At 51.4% G+C, this 17614-nt stretch overlaps 1 protein-coding gene across 1 annotated transcript in view; it reads right to left on the minus strand.

The window, feature by feature from the left end:
- Pnpla1 (patatin like domain 1, omega-hydroxyceramide transacylase) overlaps window positions 1-17614 on the minus strand; it is a 40129-nt gene that overhangs the window by 11414 nt on the left and 11101 nt on the right. The window contains exons 2-5 of the mRNA XM_040282570.2: window positions 8689-8921; window positions 7335-7400; window positions 6212-6421; window positions 4736-4796 (exon numbers count right to left, since the gene is read on the minus strand). Of these exons, the coding sequence (XP_040138504.2) occupies window positions 4736-4796; window positions 6212-6421; window positions 7335-7400; window positions 8689-8921 (570 nt within the window). The remainder of the gene's footprint in view (window positions 1-4735; window positions 4797-6211; window positions 6422-7334; window positions 7401-8688; window positions 8922-17614) is intronic.

Below are 17614 nucleotides of genomic sequence, written 5' to 3' on the forward strand. Positions count from 1 at the left end.
CACCTCTGGGTTCAATTCCCAGTACCAAAAATAATAATGATAATCAAAAGAGGAAGAGGAAGAGGAGGAGGAGGAGGAGGAGGAGGAGGAGGATGAGAGTGCACTGAATCTCCCTGTACTATTTCACTTTTTTTTTTTTTTTTGGTTTTGTTTTCATACCTGGATTTGAACCCAGGGGTACTTAACCACGGAGCCACATCTCCAGCCCTTTTTTGTATTTTATTTAGAGACAGGTTCTCATTGAGTGGCTTAGGTTCTCACTGAGTGGCTTAGGGCCTCACTGCTGAGGCTGGCTTTGAACTTGAGGTCCTCCTGCTTCAGCCTCCCAAGATGCTGGGATTCCAGGGGTGCACAATCTCACTCAACCTATTTCACAAATTTTCTGTGAGTCTTAAACTATTATACAAATCATTATTAAAAGGGGGTATGGGAAGACAGCTGAGCAGACACTTCACCAAGAAGATAAGGATGGCAAACAAGCAAATGAAAGATGCTTGACATCGTTAGTCATCAGGGAACTGCAAATCAAACCCCAGTGATACCTCCGCACACCTACTGGAATGGCTGAAGCTAAGTGACCCACCATACTATTGTGAAAATCTGGAGAAACTGGAGCTCTCACCCACTGCAGGGGGTGGGGAACGGAAGGTGGTACAGTGACTTGGGAAGCAATTTGGCAACCTCATAAAAGTCAAACACATATTCTGGTTATAGATCCAAAGGCACCAAAAACAGGATTCTAAAGAGAAATTCATACCCCTCATGTTCATCACGGCATTATTCACAATAAGGAAGGGGGAACACCTGCAGCCCATCAGCAGATCAATGGATAAGGACAACATGGTACAAACGAATGGCTCAGCCTGAAGGTGGAAGGGAACCCTGCACCTGCCGAGACATGGACCAACCCGAGGATGCTGTGCCAGGTGACATAAGCCAGTCACTTATGTCACACTATCTGATTCCACGTCTATGAGATATCTAAAGTAGCCAAACATGTAGAAAGTCAGTGGCCAGAGGCCGGAGGAGGAGGAACAGAGGAATCAGCGACCAGTGGCTATGGAGTCTCAGTTTTGCAAGATGAAGAAGTTCTAGCGTTCTGTTGCACAACAATATGAACCTCAACTGTGTACTTAAAATGGTTTACAGTTATTTTTCCACAGTTAAACTCTATGTGGCACATGCCTGAAATCCCAGCGACTCAGGATGCTGAGGCAGGAGGATCACGAGTTCAAAGCTAGCCTCAGCAACTTAGTGAAGCCCTAAGCAACTTATCGAGACCCTGAATCTAAATAAAATACAAAAAAGGGGTGGGGGGGCTGGGGATGTGGCTCAAGCAGCAACTCGCTCACCTGGCATGCGCGGGGCGCTGGATTAGATCCTCAGCACCACATAAAAATAAAATAAAGATGCTATGTCCACTAAAAACTAAAAATAAATATTTTTTAAAAAGGGGGTGGGGATGTGGCTCAGTGGTCGAGTGCTTAGGGCTCAATCCCCAGTACCAGGAAAGAAAAAAAAAACTATATGTGTTAAATATACACATACCACACAATCCAGTTTTCCATTGTTTACCCAAGAGAAATGAAGACGAGTGTCCATACAGACACTTATGGGCGAGTGTTCAAGCAGCTTCCTTCATAACAGCCCAAATCGGGAAGCAACCTGACTGTCCATCAGCAGGCCAATGGACCAGAGAGCTGTGGGTGTGCTCACAAGGTGGGTGGGAAGGGAAAGTTAAAAAAAAAAAGTGAAACTGTTCCTATTTGCAAGAACATGGGTGAACCTTGGAATACTTCTGCAGAGTGACGGAATCCAGATAAGAGAGAATTCGATCTATCAGATTCTATTTATCAAAATTCTAGAAAATGCAAATTCCCCATGATGACAGAAAACAGACCGGGATTGCTTGGGAAGGACGGTGGGGGCAGTCCTGAAATGGCACCAGGGGACTCGGATGGCTGGCTGCCTTGGTTGTGGTGATGTTTCCACAGGGTGTGTGTGTGTGTGTGTGTGTGTGTGTGTGTGTGTGTGTGTGTGAGAGAGAGAGAGAGAGAGAGAGAGAGAGAGAGAGAGAGAGAATCTTGTTGTGAGAGGGAGGAAGGAGGAGAGAAGTGGAGGGAGGGCTGGGCATGCAGGGTGTCCCATGGGCGTTTAGAGGTGGCGCCCACAGAGTGCCAACCCCACCCCGCGCCCATGTCCCCACGTCTGCGTGACAGTGTGGCTTTTCTAGCGCGCCAGCGCAGGGCGGGCGGCTGCAGGAGAGGCCGAGGGTGGGGAGCCCGGCAGCAGGAATGGGGAGGAGGATGGGAGCCCTTGGGAGGGAGGAGAAGGAGGACGCGAGGAGGTGACATGGGGATGTGGCTTCCTGCCAGAGGTGACCCCCATCCAGAAAGCAGCCAGGCTGCTCCCCAGATGACAGGTCGCACCAACCGAAATGTCTCCGGATGTGTCGTCTCCTGTTCACATCCAGGGCCAGAAGGAGAGCCCAATCCCTCCCAGGGCCCGAGGAGCTGGTGCTGGAGGCAGACTGCCCGAGAGCAGGTGCGCATGCGCACACTGGAAGAGAGAGCCCTGTACTCAGCCGGGAGCCGTTGTGAAAACTTTTCCTGCCTGGAGCTGAATCTGCTCCTGCTTGGTGTGATCCCAGGGCCACTGGAGACTCTGCCACCCTCGACTGCGCTGCCTCGAGTGTTCCGGGGACGCCTGGAATCCTACCACTTGGTTTCATCCGTGGGGTTTAAAGCTGTCAATCAAACCTGTGCAAATGTCCGCACCAGCCATGGGCAGAGGGTGAGGAGGGTGGAGGGCGTGAGGTCCCTCCAGAGGGTGCAAGAAGGGTCACCGACAAGGGGGCGGCTAATGATGCTGCAGAGCCACTTTGTGACTGTCCCCAAGACTTGTCCTGAGAGAAAAAGAAAATACATTCCAGGAGACAGATGCCACCGTGGGCAGGTGTCAAGGGGCCTCACGGGCCGGGGACTGGAATCTGCTCCAGGATCTAAGCCCCAAATGGGGGGGGGGTCTTCAAACTCCAAGTCCCCCACGCCGGCCACCCCTGCGGAAAGGGTGGGGGTCCTGGGGGAGGCCTGCCACCCCTCCTGTTGCCGAGCTCGGTCACCCAGCCTCCTTCCATTCCCCACCCATACTCCTGGGGTCACCTATGTTTCAGACCCTTGGGCTCCAATCGTCCCAGCTGTCACCAGAATAAATGTGGAGGAAGAGGGGGCTGTCCGAGGGAGTCCACATGAGGTGGCATCTGTCCTTTGGATGGGTAAGAAGCGGGCCTTTCACCAAGGCCAGAGGGGGCAGTGGGATTCATTGGCTGCTGCTGTGGTGTCCTCAGTAAATGCCACCACCCATCTGAGCTCTGGGCTCAGGCCTTGTGTGCTCCAATCCTTTAATCCTTCAGTCAGTCTCTGAGCTAGGCTCCAAGATTAGCCTCCTTTTACAGATGAGAAAACTGAGGGCCCAGAAGATTAGTTACCTTCTCAAGACCCTACAGTCAAGTAGGTGTTGGGCTCTAGCACCTAAACTCCACCCTTTGATAAAAATAATATTTTTTTTAGTTGTAGATGGACACAACACCTTTATTTTATTTTATTTATTTATTTTTAGGTGGTGCTGAGGATCAAACCCAGTACCTCACACATGCTAGGCAAGCACTCTACCACTGAGCCAAAACCTCACTCCCTAAGCTCTTTTTAAAAAAATAGATTAGGAAGCAAAGGTTCAGAGAGGGAAAGTGATTTTCCCAAGATCACACAGTTTGACATGGGAGCAGGGATGTGGGAGGGACCCAGGGCTACTTGCCTTCTGAGCCCATGTACTGTCCAGTTCTTTCCAACCTCCTGGGCCCCCTTGTTAGGAGAAAGGATCCAGGAGAAAGTAAAGACATAGGGAAAGAGTTACTGAAAAATGTAGGAACTGCTTTGAAGAAGGGGAAAAAAAGTGAACAAATCCTAGAAAGAAAATTCCATTTAATCCTTAGTCTCATCCCTGAAGGTTTTGGGGTTTTGCAGTCCTGGAAAAAGAACCAACCCAGGGCCTGTGCGTGCTAGGCGGGTGCTCTGCCTCTGAGCTACATGCCCATTCCTTCTTATTTTCTGTTTTGAAACAAGGTCTAAGTTGCCAAGGCTGGCCTTGAACCCGGGAGCCTTCTGCTTTGGCCTCCTGAGTCCCTGGGATCACAGGCGAGCACCACTGCTCCTGGCTCTTTTCATTTCTTATAACAAAGACATTTGGTGGCCTTCCTGGGGCGAGAGCACTTCACACAGGTCCTTGGAATCATCCCACCACCCTGAGGATGCACAGAGGGACACGGGTCAGGGACCACCCTTCCGGACCAGCACAGGGCAAGGCCTCTCCGTCTTCCCTGAATATCTCTAGTCCCCTCTAGTTCTCCATAACAACATGACCTTATTGGAAAGACTAGAGTGGAAGAGAAGGAATGGAATGAAAAGAGACTTCTCCAGGGAGACTGGCCTGGGCAGCTCCTAGACACGGTTCTTAGACTCATAGGTACCCTGGAGATGCCTCAGGCCCTGTCCCATGATCAGACCCACAGCCCCCTTCCCACGGGGGTCTGATCCTTATTTGTGGCCACAGTGACCTTTGTCAAGCCCTTGTCCCCATTTCCGTCTCTCCAGGCCACAGAGGTGGGGCACTGTCCCTCAACTCAGCCCTTCCTCTCCAGTCCTCCACCTCCCTCCCCTGGGGTCCCACAGGTACTTACTCAGCCTCCTCAAATACATCACTGTGTCCTCGTAGCCTCGGTAGTAGTAATCCTGCAGGATCTGGGGGTGGGCACCAGAAAATAACCAGGCTGCAGGGATGGACAGAGCCATGGTCCCCTCCCCACCAAGAGCAGCCACTTGCATTGCTCCTGAACTTTACTTGTGGGCTCTTCAGAGTGTACTCATCCAGTGTCCCATCCCTCACCATCTACAAGGAACCGAGGAGCAATTCCTGATCCCGGTCCCTAGGGATGCCGTGTTAGGGTGTCCCTCCCCTCACAGCACATCACCAGCCTCCCCTGGCAAGAAAGGGTGAGAACAATAGCCAAGCTACGGGAACCAACCTAGGTGCCCTTCAACAGATGGATGGTTTAAGAAAATATGATGTACATACACACAATGGAATATTACTCAGCCATAAAGAATAATGAAATTAGGGCATTTGCCAGTCAATGGATGTAACTGAGGACTATTATGCTAAATGAAATAAGCCAATCCCAAAAAAGCCAAAGGCAGAATGTTCTCTCTGATATGACTCACAATAAAGGGGTGGGGGACAATAGAAGTACTTTGGATTAGACAAAGGGGAATAAAGGGAAGGCAGGGGATGGGAATAGGAAAGACAGTAGAATGAATCAGACAGAACTTTCCTCTGGTCCTATATGAATACCCGACCAGTGTAACCCACACCATGTACAACCACAGGAATGGGAAGTTATACTCCTTGTATGTCTGATATGTCAAACACATTCTACTGTCATGTGTAACTAAAAAGAACAAATTAAATAAAAAAAAATAAATAAGGGGTGAGACGTTCCTGGGAGTTTCAGAGAAGATGCCTTCAGGCCACATGAAGAGCAGAATCTGGAGTTTGGGTTCAAGCTCCAATGTGACCTTTTATTGGCTGTGTGACAGGAAGCCCCTCAGAGCCTCAGTTTCTTCGTCTGTAACATGGAGACAGTAATAGCCTCTATGCAGAGGATAGATGGTGGGCTGATTTCCTGAGGCTTTGCCCATCAGGGTTTTTCTAGTCAATTTCTGGGGCTGTGCTGGCTGCATGGTCTCTGCCACATGCTCTCCTTCTGTTATTATTATTTTTTTTCTAAACACAACTTTAAAAATGGAAAACCACCCACAGCCTCGGGCTGCACAGAATCAAGGGACAAGCTGGTTGAGGCCACCTAGGCCCCGGCTTGCTGAGCCCAGCTGTGGCACCCTGACGTCAGAGCGCAGGCGGTCCCCCCATCAGCGCCCCGCCCCCGTCAGTGCTGCTGACATGGCGCTGCTCTGCAGGGGGGGACGCTGGGTTTGGAAGAGCTCGGGGCTGGGGTCACCTGTGGCCAGCCCCTGGCCAGGATGCAGGCTCTTGGAGGAAGTGGGTGGCTCTTCCAGGGGAGGTGGACCCTGAGTGGCCCACCCCGCAGCCGTCCCACCCGGGTCCCGTGCTCTTGCCCCAGACCCCTCCTGCCCCTCACCACCAGGTCCGGGGGGAAGAGCGCGTGGGTCATGCGGGTGATGTTCTCCAGGGAGAACTGGAAGGAGCAGTTGAACATGCGGAAGTCGTGGAAGATGGCCGGGCAGTCCCGGGGACAGATGTCCTGCTGCCCGCTGAAGGTGGAGATGGTGATGGAGTCGGTCCAGAAGGAGCAGGGCTGCATGCCCGTGAAGCCCCCGTCGATGTACCTCTGGGGGAGGGAGACACGCCGTCTGAGGCCCCGAGTCTCATCCCCCACCAGGAGGGCGCCAAGGGATTGGGACCATGGGACAGCAGGTCCAGAAGAGCCTTGGGGACAAGCCTTGAAACCAAGATGCTGTGGGCCAGCGATGTGCCCAAGGTGGCCTTGGACTCCTAGCCCAGTGCTCGGACCCTGCTCACCCTCTGCTCAGGCATCTGAATGGTGCTGAGACGGGGCTCCCAGGCCTGAGAGTGGGAAGCTAGAGACCCCGCCTCCCGGCACAGCCTGGCGGGGCCCAGCCTCACAGTCCCCTCCCTCTGGGGCTTCTGTTTCTATGAACTGAACAAAGCAGGACAAGGACAGACGCTTGGATACTGCGGGGCCTGAGAAGGAGCTGTCTGCCACCCAGGGCCTTCCCTGAACCTCACTCTCTCTAGACCCAGGAGGGCGCGGGTTGGGCCCTCACTGTTCAGAGTGTGGCCGGTGACCCAGCAGCACCAGGTCCCCGGGGGCAGGTTAGAGGCACAGACTCTCGGCCCTCCCCAAACACCATGGATCAGAGTCTGGCTGGTTTCATGAGATCCTCCTCCGAGGGATTCAGAGGGTCGCCAGAGGCTCTCTGGGCACCAGCTCACAAAGCTCCAAAGATCCCCATCGCTCAAGATCCCAGGTCCCAGAGTCCCAGGATCCGTCTGTTGATTCTGGGAAAATCCCAAGGCCGAGCCTTGGTTTGCCGGCCCTGGACGGCTGGTGCCGTGGGGGAGGCTCATCTCAAAACCCCGAAACCACCCACGTGGGGAATTCAGAGGGGAGACACTTTGCAACTCGAGACCACCCCTCTGCCTCCCCAGATGTGGGTCACAGGGAGGACCCCGAGGGACCCTGGGTCCCGCTCGTCCCTCTCAGCACTCGGAGCACTCACCACGCCGCGGTAGGTCGGGGGGATGAAGCCGCAGTACACGGGGACGAAGCAGCTGCAGTACAGGGCCTGGGGGGAGAGCAGGGCTGAGGTGCGACAGGACCTGGAAATGGGGGGCTCACCTGGAGGCCACTGGTCAGTTGGCCACCCCCAGCCCCACTTCCTTAAGCCTGGGGCGCAGGTGCCAGCCTGGGAAGCAGAACCTGGCTTGGCCCTAACTAGCTGGGTCCTTGGTGACCTCCTTGGTCAGTTGGGGCCTGATGACCCAGCTTGAAAGGGAGAGAGTGGCCTCAATATCACCAGGTCCCCAGGGGATGCCAACCTTCCCTGAATCCAGTGGGATTCAGTTACCACTAATCCGCATCTGCCCTGGGCCAGGCCCTGGACTCAGAGGGGTGGAAATGCTCACAGACAGGGAGGAGTAGGGAGGACACAGTGCAGTGGGGTGACAGGTGTACACAGGGAGGTGAGCATAGCTTTTTGGCCTCAAAGAAGGATGCGGAGCCGGGCAGGGCAGGAGGCGATGAAGGAAAGTGCCCTTGTAGGGAAAGCAGGGCAGGCAGGAAAGAAACCCAGACAGAGGGCAAGCAGGCGCAAAGGCCCTGGGGCCTGGTTTGGGTGTGGTCTACTATGGTTGTCTTGGTAGGAGCAGGAGGTGGGGAAGGGAGAGAAGATCATGGCAGTAGGAGATGAAGTGGGAATGTGGGCCTGAGAGGGCAGGACTAGAAGAATAGGGTGATAACCCAGGGGGACATGAGCTGTCCACTGCCTGTTCGCCCCAGGATCAGGCCAGGAAGGGGAAGTGAGAGTGCGGTAGCAAGGCCCTGATTGGGGGAAGGAAGGCCCTGAGGCATAGCCCCTCTGTCCTGAAAGAAAATTGGGCATATTCGCTGCACAGCCCAGCAATAGTGATTCATAACTAAAATCTGAATTGGTGAGCTCGGCGCGGTGGCTGTCGGGGTGCGTGTGCACTTTCCAAGTGAGAACCCGGGAGTGGTAACCTCCTGGCATGGGACAGTGCAGGGGGACACGGAGGGAAGCTCTGCCTGACCGTTTCCACAAACTGGGGGTAATTCAGGAGGAGCAGCGACCAGGCCGGTGTCCTGAAGGAGCTCCAGGATTAGCCCAGACGGCTGGGCGCGCAGCGGGGAAGGACAGCAGAGCCCCCAGGGACGTGGGAGTCCAGCACAGGGCCGCCTGGCTGCCCTTAGGTCTCTCTGTGTCCGTCTAACGAGGCTCCTGGCAGAGGAGATGCCAGACAGAAGGACAGCAAGGACCGGGGAGGTGGGGGGAGAAGGAAGGAAGGAAGTCGGGGGCCACTCCCCCCCGACGTGGCGTCCTAAGTCCCGGGCCTTGCCTCGATGAGCTCCTCCTTGGACGTGTACTCGGAGACCACCACGCTCTCCCCATCCGTGAAGCGGGTGAGGCCCACGTGGAGCTTCCCGGAGGCGAACTTGTAGGAGTCCTCGGGCAGGACCTGGTACAGGAACTGCCGCATCATCTGCACCATCTTGCAGGATGGGGACAGAGGCCCCAGGAAGAACCTCTTCACCTCAGCCAGACCCTTGTTGAGGAACCTGAGGTACACTTCTGTGGGGGAAGCAGAGGAGAGGGGGCGGCTTCACCCACGGCCTGTGGCCAGCGGCCAGGAGAGGTCCTGAGTGACCTCTGATAATGGGAAAGCCTAGAACAGAGAAGGCCAGAGCTCTCGGGAATGGGCCACTGTGCGTGTGAGCAAAGCCCCTGGACCCAGAGCCCCAGGCTAGGCTGTGACAGAGCCCGACCCGCACTTCCAGCTCTCTGACCGGGATCGGCTATGGTTGGCTTGGTGGGAGCAGAGGGGGAGAGACCATGGGAGTAGAGGATGCCAGAAACCTTCCAGTCAGAGGCTGCGTTCTCTCACACTCTCTCAACTTAGAAACAGGGTGGAAATAGCTCTGGAAAGGATTGCTAAATCTTTTAAACAAGTGTTTTTTTGGGGGGGTTGGGGGTAAGGAGGGTGGTGCTGGGGATTGAACCCAGGGGCTCAAAGGGCCCTGTGCATGATCAACATGTGCAATAAGCCAAAGTGCCAGACCTTTAACAAATATCTGATGGTAAGACGGCCTCCACGGAAGACCTTTCTTAAAGCTAATGTCATGTCATAGCTACTTGGGAAGCTGTGCGGTCGTGAGCTCTCTGTCACAGGAGGTAACCAAGCAGAGGTTAGATAAGCACCTCTGTCAGAGAGCTTATTTTTTTTTTTAAGAGAATTTCCAACATTTTTTATTTTTATTTTTTAGTTCTCGGCGGACACAACATCTTTGTTGGTATGTGGTGCTGAGGATCGAACCCGGGCCGCACACATGCCAGGCGAGCGCGCTACTGCATGGGCAGAGGGCGAGGAGTCCTTCCAACTTTGAGATTCTAAAGGCACCTTGCCACATATCTCCAGGAAGTCACCACGGTGTGTCCTTACTCTCCTGTTCATCCATAGAGCAGCTGAGCCAGAGGGGTTAAGTGAGCTGCCCCAGGTCATACCCAGCTGTGGGAACAAACTGAACAGGGATGCTTCTCCTCTCATGATTTCCAATTCACAGCTTATTCCTCGCCAGTCCTGGGGATGGGCAAGGTAAGACACTGCAAGACTGTTTTATAGATGTGGGAACGGAAGCAGAGAAAAGCAGGCCAGACACCAGGCAGGAGTTTTTCTGACTCCAAAACCCAGTCTTTGAAAACCCCCTGGGTTCTGGACTGATCCCAGGGATGAAGAGGCTGGGGGGAGCCTGGGTTGCCATGGTGACGCCCTTCTCTTGCCAGTGTTCAGCATCACACCTGCATCTGTGTCGTAGGGACCGGCCTGAGCAAGCAACCCCACATCGCAGCCATCACCAGGGACGGCACTCCCGGGAGGCGGGGAGCCCTGCAGTGCCGGCTCAGCGTCACCAAGTGCCCACAGGTGCAGTGTTCCCCCCCAGGGCGGGTGTCGCTGACTCAGGGGCAGGTTATGAAGCAGGTTTGGACACCAAGCTGTTGGGTCACTGAGCTCTCTCCTGCAAGACCGGTTGGGATAGGGAGTCACACCAGGACGGGGACACTGATTTTGGAATTCTTAATGAGCGTCTACCACCTTCAAAGGTCAATGACCTTTCCCAGTGCCTGGGGCCAGGAGCCCTGATTCAGCCTGGCTTCTGGCAGAGGCACCGCTGGGATGGTTGAAATGATATTTGTTCTTGACACACAGATCAGACCTGCTCATGGTGGAAAAAATGATTTTAGAAAATGTAGATAAGCCAAACAAAACAAAACAAAACAAAACACCAAAATGTCTTAGAATTCCTCCACCCAGAGATTACCACTTGGCCTCTCTTCTTAGGCTCTCAATTTTATTTTTATTCTAACTTATAGAAAGCCATGCTATATCCACTATTTATGATTTGCTTTTTCCAACCAATATATTGTGTTTTTTTCCCAGTCAATAAATAACTACTCATAATGTAATTTTAAAAACAGTGAGGAAAGCTTTATAAGATTATACCAGTATTTATGGAGCAGGTCCCCTACAGGGGGTTTGGCTAATTAGTTTGTTTCCTTTTTTCTTGGCTTTTTGACCTTTCTAAATAATGCCGTGATGAACAATCTCAACCTACATTCTTTGCCCAAGTCCTTAATTGTTTTCCTGAGGATGGATTCCTAGAATGCTGGGTCAAAGGTATGCATTTTTAATACCTTGCAAGGCTTATTCAATTGTGGCTTAGTATATTATTCATTTCCTGTCAGCTCTCAGCTATTCAGGGGTGGGGGCAGGTGACAGGGAGCAGCCAAGACAATGGAAACAGTATTGACGTTCCCAAAGAACTTAGGTCTGAAAATGGTCCAATCTGGAAATTAGCAATGCCACAGCCCGAGTCAGGTGGCCAAGGGGGGATGGAGAGGCAAGATGTCTGATTTTCCCAGTCTGGGGCTCTGCTTCAAATTCTTTCTTGCTGCTTACTTGAGCCACGAACCAAAGGATACCTTTCTCTCTGCCTCTTTGTGCTTCTCTCCAAGTCTCTGTCTCAATCTCTGGAGTCTCTAACTGTATCCCCTGGGTCTCTCTCTCTCTTCTACTCCCTCCTTTCCCCCTCTCTTTTCCCACCTGGGGGAGAAATAACTAAATCTTCTGGTCAGACAGTTCTCCATTGGTAGAAAGCAAGTGTTCAGCACAGCAACTCCTGGGTTCTGAGAGGAGGGACAAATTTAGCTCACTTCTCTATGCATCTGTGTGCTTTCCAGAACCTTCTCCCACTTAAATGCCTCCTTCCAAGCTGCAGGTTGCCAGGCTGTGGGATGCAGGGACCCACAGTGACCACAGCAAGATGGGATTCAAAAGTAGCATCCCTGGCCTGATGTGTCCTGGTCAGGAAGCTCAAGATTGGCTGCTCACAGCCCCAGCCCACACTAGTCACCTCCATTTCTGCTCCGAGGAGATTCTCCCTCTCTTCTCAATGGCTGCCACTGTGCTTTGCCCATAGAAACCTTCCCTCCAGGCTGGGAATCCCCCAGGGGCCATGCTCTCTGTGCCAATCAGTGTCCTGGGACATTTTATGGGTGCTCAGTGTGTGAACAAAGGAAAGACAACACCTAAGGGTGACGGAGATGTTCCCAGGGAAAAAGCTACTGGACTTAATCACCCAATAAAAGCTTGGAGCAAGGTCATCCCTGATAGATGGATAAGCAACAGAATTAACTAAATAGATCTGTGTGACCGACTCGCCAGGTTTTATGAGTCTATTGTGCCAAGAAACTTCAATGGAAAAATAAGGAAAGAAGATGCGGGGTAGGGAGATTTGCAAGGGCACCTGGGTTTCAACCACTCGGGAAGTTTCATTCTTTTCTGTGACCACGTCTATTACTTGGAAAGAGCTCAGGCAGATTTGGTTCCGATCCCAGCTTTGCCACATGCTCTCTGGGTTGAACAATTTTATTCAACCTTAATTTTGCTATCAGTAAAATGGGGGATAAGGATCCCCACTTTACTGGGTGATGAGGCAGACAGTTTTTAGTAAGTATTCAATATTGATTAGGCCAGTGATTCCTCAAATGGCCATGGCCCAGCTGGACCGTCTAGTCCGAGGGGCATGGAGGGAGCGGGTGCTGTGTCAGAGCAGCACAGCCGGTGGGCTGCACCTCCTGTTCTGTCAACCTGGGGGAGTGTACAGGCTTGGTATGGGAAGTGGGGGCTAGAAAAATCAATGAGAGGGAAGAAAGGGGATAGGAATAATCTGGTATGTGTTTATCTTCTTTAAATGTGCAATGCTTCTCTTCTTTACAAGGGCAAGAATGGGCTCTGTCTCCTCACCTTCTTATCCCCAGCATTCCTGGGACATAGATAGGCACTTAATAAACACAGATGTATGCACGAATAGGGAATAAATAAATGTCAGCAATCAAGGACCCTGAGGTCTGGAAAGAGAAGTTAACTATTCGAGATGAGTTAGAAGGTAAAAGCTGAGGGCTTCTCTTCCCCGCCTCCACACGGCCTGGCCTCCTGCAAAGTGAAAAATCCTAGAAAGTCTGGCATTTGGAGTCTGGCAATTTAAGCTGCTGGGTATCCTGTTCCCAGGGCCCGAATTAGGTCTGCTGGGCGGGATGGATCTGCCGTGGAGGATGGGGCTGCAGGGCCCCAGGTCTAGGTCTCAGCGGACTGGTAACCTAGCAACAGCCTCCAGCTCCTCCAATCACCGCAAGGCACCACGCCACCCGCTCGCTCGCTCCCCCCACCCTCCGCATACCCCCCACCCCCACACCCATAGCAGCCAGTGATGCGTGCAGGGGAGGTCGGGGCTCAGCAGCCCCAGGGGAAGGTGCCTGTGAGCAAAGCCTTCCCAGGAAAGCCCTGGAAACTCTCAGAATCCCTGCATGGAGAACCTGGGAGGCTGCGGTTCCTACCTGTTCCCAAATTGCAGACGGAATTCTCGTCTGCATTTTCCTGTGGGTATATCTTGACCACCCATCTCCTCTATAATAATAATTATTATTATTATCCTCACAACAGACGTTTGCCCAAGCAGGCTTTCACATTTATAATCTGTTTATCCTCACAGTGACATCTAGCCCCTCAGGGACAGTGACCTCAGTTTATTCACATTTTATTTCTACCGGACACTGTAGAGGCATGGATTTAAAAACAGTTCGGCTTAAAGCTACAGTGTCACTACTGGAAGGTCCATAGGCACCTTCTGGGCAGCCAGTAATCAGGGAGCCCTTCCTTCAAAAGAGATCTAAAATGGAAACCCAATATATACAACACCCGGACACATGACTTCAGGGGTGAAGCTAGCTGGGGTCCTACACCCTGTCCCATCGCCCCTCTCTCCTCCTTTGGAAGTCCCTCAAAGACCAATAATTTTAAGAAGCAAGGTCAAAACTACTAATCCAGACTATTCCTCTCATTTTACAGATGGGAAATCCAGCCCAGAATGAAGGTTAAGTTCAATAAATATTGGATGGATGGATGGAGGATGGAGAGACCCTAGGTTACACAGTCTAGGTTGGCAGAAGCAGAACTAGAATTTATGTGTGAAAACTAACATTCTCCTGTTCTGTTCTGAACGCACCATAGGCTTTAGTCAAAAGTAAAACAGCTCTGACCTGTTTAGTACTTACAACAAAACGAAATCAAAGCAATACTTTTTGTGTGTATGTGGATAGCAACAATCCTCCACACAGGCCTGCCTGAGGAATTGAGCTTAAAAACTTGGATTATTCTCCTGTCAGGTTGCCGTGGGAACAGGAGCCCCTCTGGCAGGTTCACCTCCTGGGTTTCCGGCAACCTGTCTCCAGGCCTCTTCCCTACCTCAGGTACCACCTGTCCCAGGGAGCCTCCTCCTCAGAATCCGGGCACAATCTCCCCACATTCGTTGCACGGGGTCTTAATGATCACTCCAAAGCGAACCAGCCAGAGAGGGAGTGTGTCTAGAAAGTTCTCTGGGAATTCATGATATTCTTAGGGCCCTTGCCCCTCTTTTTTTCTCCTGGTTTTGGTTGGTGGGCCCAGAAGTCCATCTGGGCCCAGATTCTCCCCCGACTCCTGAAGGGACACTGGCCCGAAGCAACAGCTGAGAACTCGTCACCCGCCTACTCTTGGCAGGCCTTTGTCTCGTGTGTGCAATCAGGGACCTGCAGGTGAACCTCTGCCATGCTAGACATCGACTCCGAGCACCTCCTCACCCGGGAGTCTCTCTAATCAGGGGCCACTGCCAAGATAGCCCAGGCCTCCCTGCGGAACTCGGGTTCCGCCCTCTCCCACAGCTCTGGTAATTAGGGCTCCTTTTTTGCTGATGGGAGTGATTGACAGCCACAGCTGCCTGAGGCTTCTGTTGGGGGGATCTGCTGCCCATCTTTCAGCCCTCACGAAACCACCGGCCTTGGACCTACCTTGGCTGCTCGCTGCTCTCCAGGGCTCCCCTTTTGGTTACCTCCTTGGTGCCTGCCACTGTGCCAGGCTCTGGGACCTCATCACCCCATTGAATCCTCATGACATTCCTTTCAGGTAGTACTGCAGTTATCTCATCTTCACAGATGAGGAAACCGAGGCTCAGCTGATCACCTGCCGCAGATTATGCAATGGGAAAGCCGCAGAGCTGGCCTCCATGTCCCGAGGGCCCCAGAGCCAACGCTGTTCCCATGATAGTGGGCTTCCGCCACCAGGGACACTCCCTTCATCCCCCAGAGCCTCCCGTTCCCACTGTGAGATGACGGCCCGTGGGGATCTGCTCTTCCAGGGTTTGGAAGGGTCACCTCCTTAGGCTGCAGTGGTCCTGGAACCTCTCACTAGAGCACCAACCAGAACCCAAATCCCATCTGCTCACATGGGCTCCTCGGGCTTAAGGCCCTTTCCCAGCTCAGGTCAGTGTCTTCTCTGATCAGAAAGCACTTTGTGCAAAATCCCTGCCCCACAACTTTTATTTTTTTTGCCATCTCTCAGACCTTGACCTCAGCCCAGCTTGAGATGGGCCTCTTCCATAAAGCCTTCCCTGGTCTCCCCACTCTTCCCCTCTCCACTTCCCCTGGACAATTTGGTGCTTGTAATTCGCACAGTTTATCTCAGGCTGTCCTGTCCCGACTGTCCCATCCCGACTGTCCCGTTTCTGGCCAGCCGCATTCCTAGAGTGTAGGTCAGGGCTCATGGGAATCTTTCCGGGGGGAGGGGGCTCAGGAAAGCCACTTGGCCAGTGTCCAGTGGGGCAAACCACAGAGCCCTTCGTCCACCAAGCCTGCTTCTAACTCTTGCCCCACATGAATGGACATAGGCCCTGGGTTGGGCTGGGAAGTGGAGGTTTCCTTATGTGGCAGAGTCAGGAGGACAGCGTTGGGTCCCTCTCAGGACCCAGGAGTCAAAACATCATTGCCACAGCAGCCCAAGAAGTCTGGAAGTTTCTTTACCACTTGTTTGTGTGTTTTGCCCACAGAATAGGAAACGAAGCTGAACTGTCTTTTCAGATTTGATCCCAAAGTGAAGCAAAAAAAACAATTTTTTAAATATTTATTTTTTCTGTGTACATGGACACAACACAATGCCTTTATTTTTATGTGGGGCTGAGGATTGAAACCAGGGCCCCACTTGTGCTAGGCAAGCGCTCTACTGCTGAGCCACAACCCCAGCCCCAGAAAATAATTTTATTATAATACTAAGTGCACTGGTTTAAAAATGAATGCACTAAATGCAGTATGGGGTCCTGGGTTAGGTCCAGGGAAAAATAAAGGCTGTTGGTAGAAAAACAGGTGAAATTCTAATAAAATCTGCAGAATTGGGGCTGGGGATGTGGCTCAAGCGGTAGCGCGCTCGCCTGGCATGCGTGCGGCCCAGGTTCGATCCTCAGCACCACATACAAACAAAATGTTGTGTCCGCCGAAAACTAAAAAATAAAATATTAAAGTTCTCCTCTCTCTCTCTCTCTCTCTCTCTCTCTCTCTCTCTCTCTCTCTCTCTCTCTCTCTCTCTCTCTCTCCCTCCCTCTCTTAAAAAAAAAATCTGCAGAATAGTTAATAGTAATGGACCAGCACTGGAGTCTTGGTGTTGACAGGTGTACTGTGATTATTTCAGGTGTGAACTCAGGGAAACTAGGTGTAGAACATACAGAAGTTTGCGTCCTAACTTAACTTTTCTGTAAATCCAACATTATTTCAAAATAAAAAGTTAATTGCTATGGGCTGGGGCTGGGGCTCAGTGGTAGAGTGCTTGCCTGGCATGTGTGAGGCACTGGGTTCAATTCTCAGCACCACACATAAATAAATTAAGGCTCATCGACAACTAATATATATGCATATATATATATATATATATATATATATAAAAGTTAATTGCTATTAAATTTTCAAAAAACACAGATAACAAGCAAGGCTGTTATACACACAGCGCCTGGTGCTCAGATGCTGATGCTAGGAGCATCTGTGCCCTAGGGAGGTACTTTCCCAATGGATGTTCCTACTGTGTGACCGACATATGCAGAACTTTACCACGTCTTCCATCCAAGTTCTAATACATACAAAGGATTATTTGGGGGAAATACACCTTTATCCATTTGGTTGGAGAGATTTAAATGCATAAATGTATAAATGAGCGAGTTGGAAGACACTGAACCCCGTGTGGTTATAACCACACAGTGACACCATCTCTATAGCATTTTATAAAAAGTCCTTGTTGTATTTGTCATGCCGCTTTAGTTCACTTTCTTGACCAATGTGTAAAGGAGTCCTTGACCTCTAGAATTTAGCAAGAAAGCAATCATGGGGCTGGGGCTGGGGCTCAGTGGTGGAGCACTAGCCTCGAATGTGTGAGGCACTAGGTGTGATCCTCAGCACCACATAAAAACAAATAAAGATATTCTGTCCATCTACAATAAGTATATAAAAAACAAAGTAAAGCAATCATGTTGCTTAACAAAGCAACTTCTGAAATCGTGATTAGAGAGGATGTAAACCCTAGAAATTTAGAGGAATTCCCAGGGCTGCCTCTGTGGTATAAACCTGAGAAGATGATTTAATCTCTCTAATCCCTATTTCCTCATTTGTAAAATGATTGTAAATGCGGTACCTGCTTAATAAGGTTGTGAGGGAATTAAAATAAATGGTGCGTGAAAGCAGTTAGCACGGTACCCGGCACATTCTAAGTGCTGGAGATTCTAAATGCTTGGTAAATAGCTATTATTACCATGACGCTAGAATGTGAATGGGAACAGAATATCTTTTTTTGCAGGAAAACACTGCCATCTCAGGCAGATAAATAACTCTGGCTCTGGGGATGATTTTTAATGAAGACA

This window comes from Ictidomys tridecemlineatus, chromosome 8, assembly GCF_052094955.1.
Source record: "Ictidomys tridecemlineatus isolate mIctTri1 chromosome 8, mIctTri1.hap1, whole genome shotgun sequence".
Taxonomy (NCBI): domain Eukaryota; kingdom Metazoa; phylum Chordata; class Mammalia; order Rodentia; family Sciuridae; genus Ictidomys; species Ictidomys tridecemlineatus.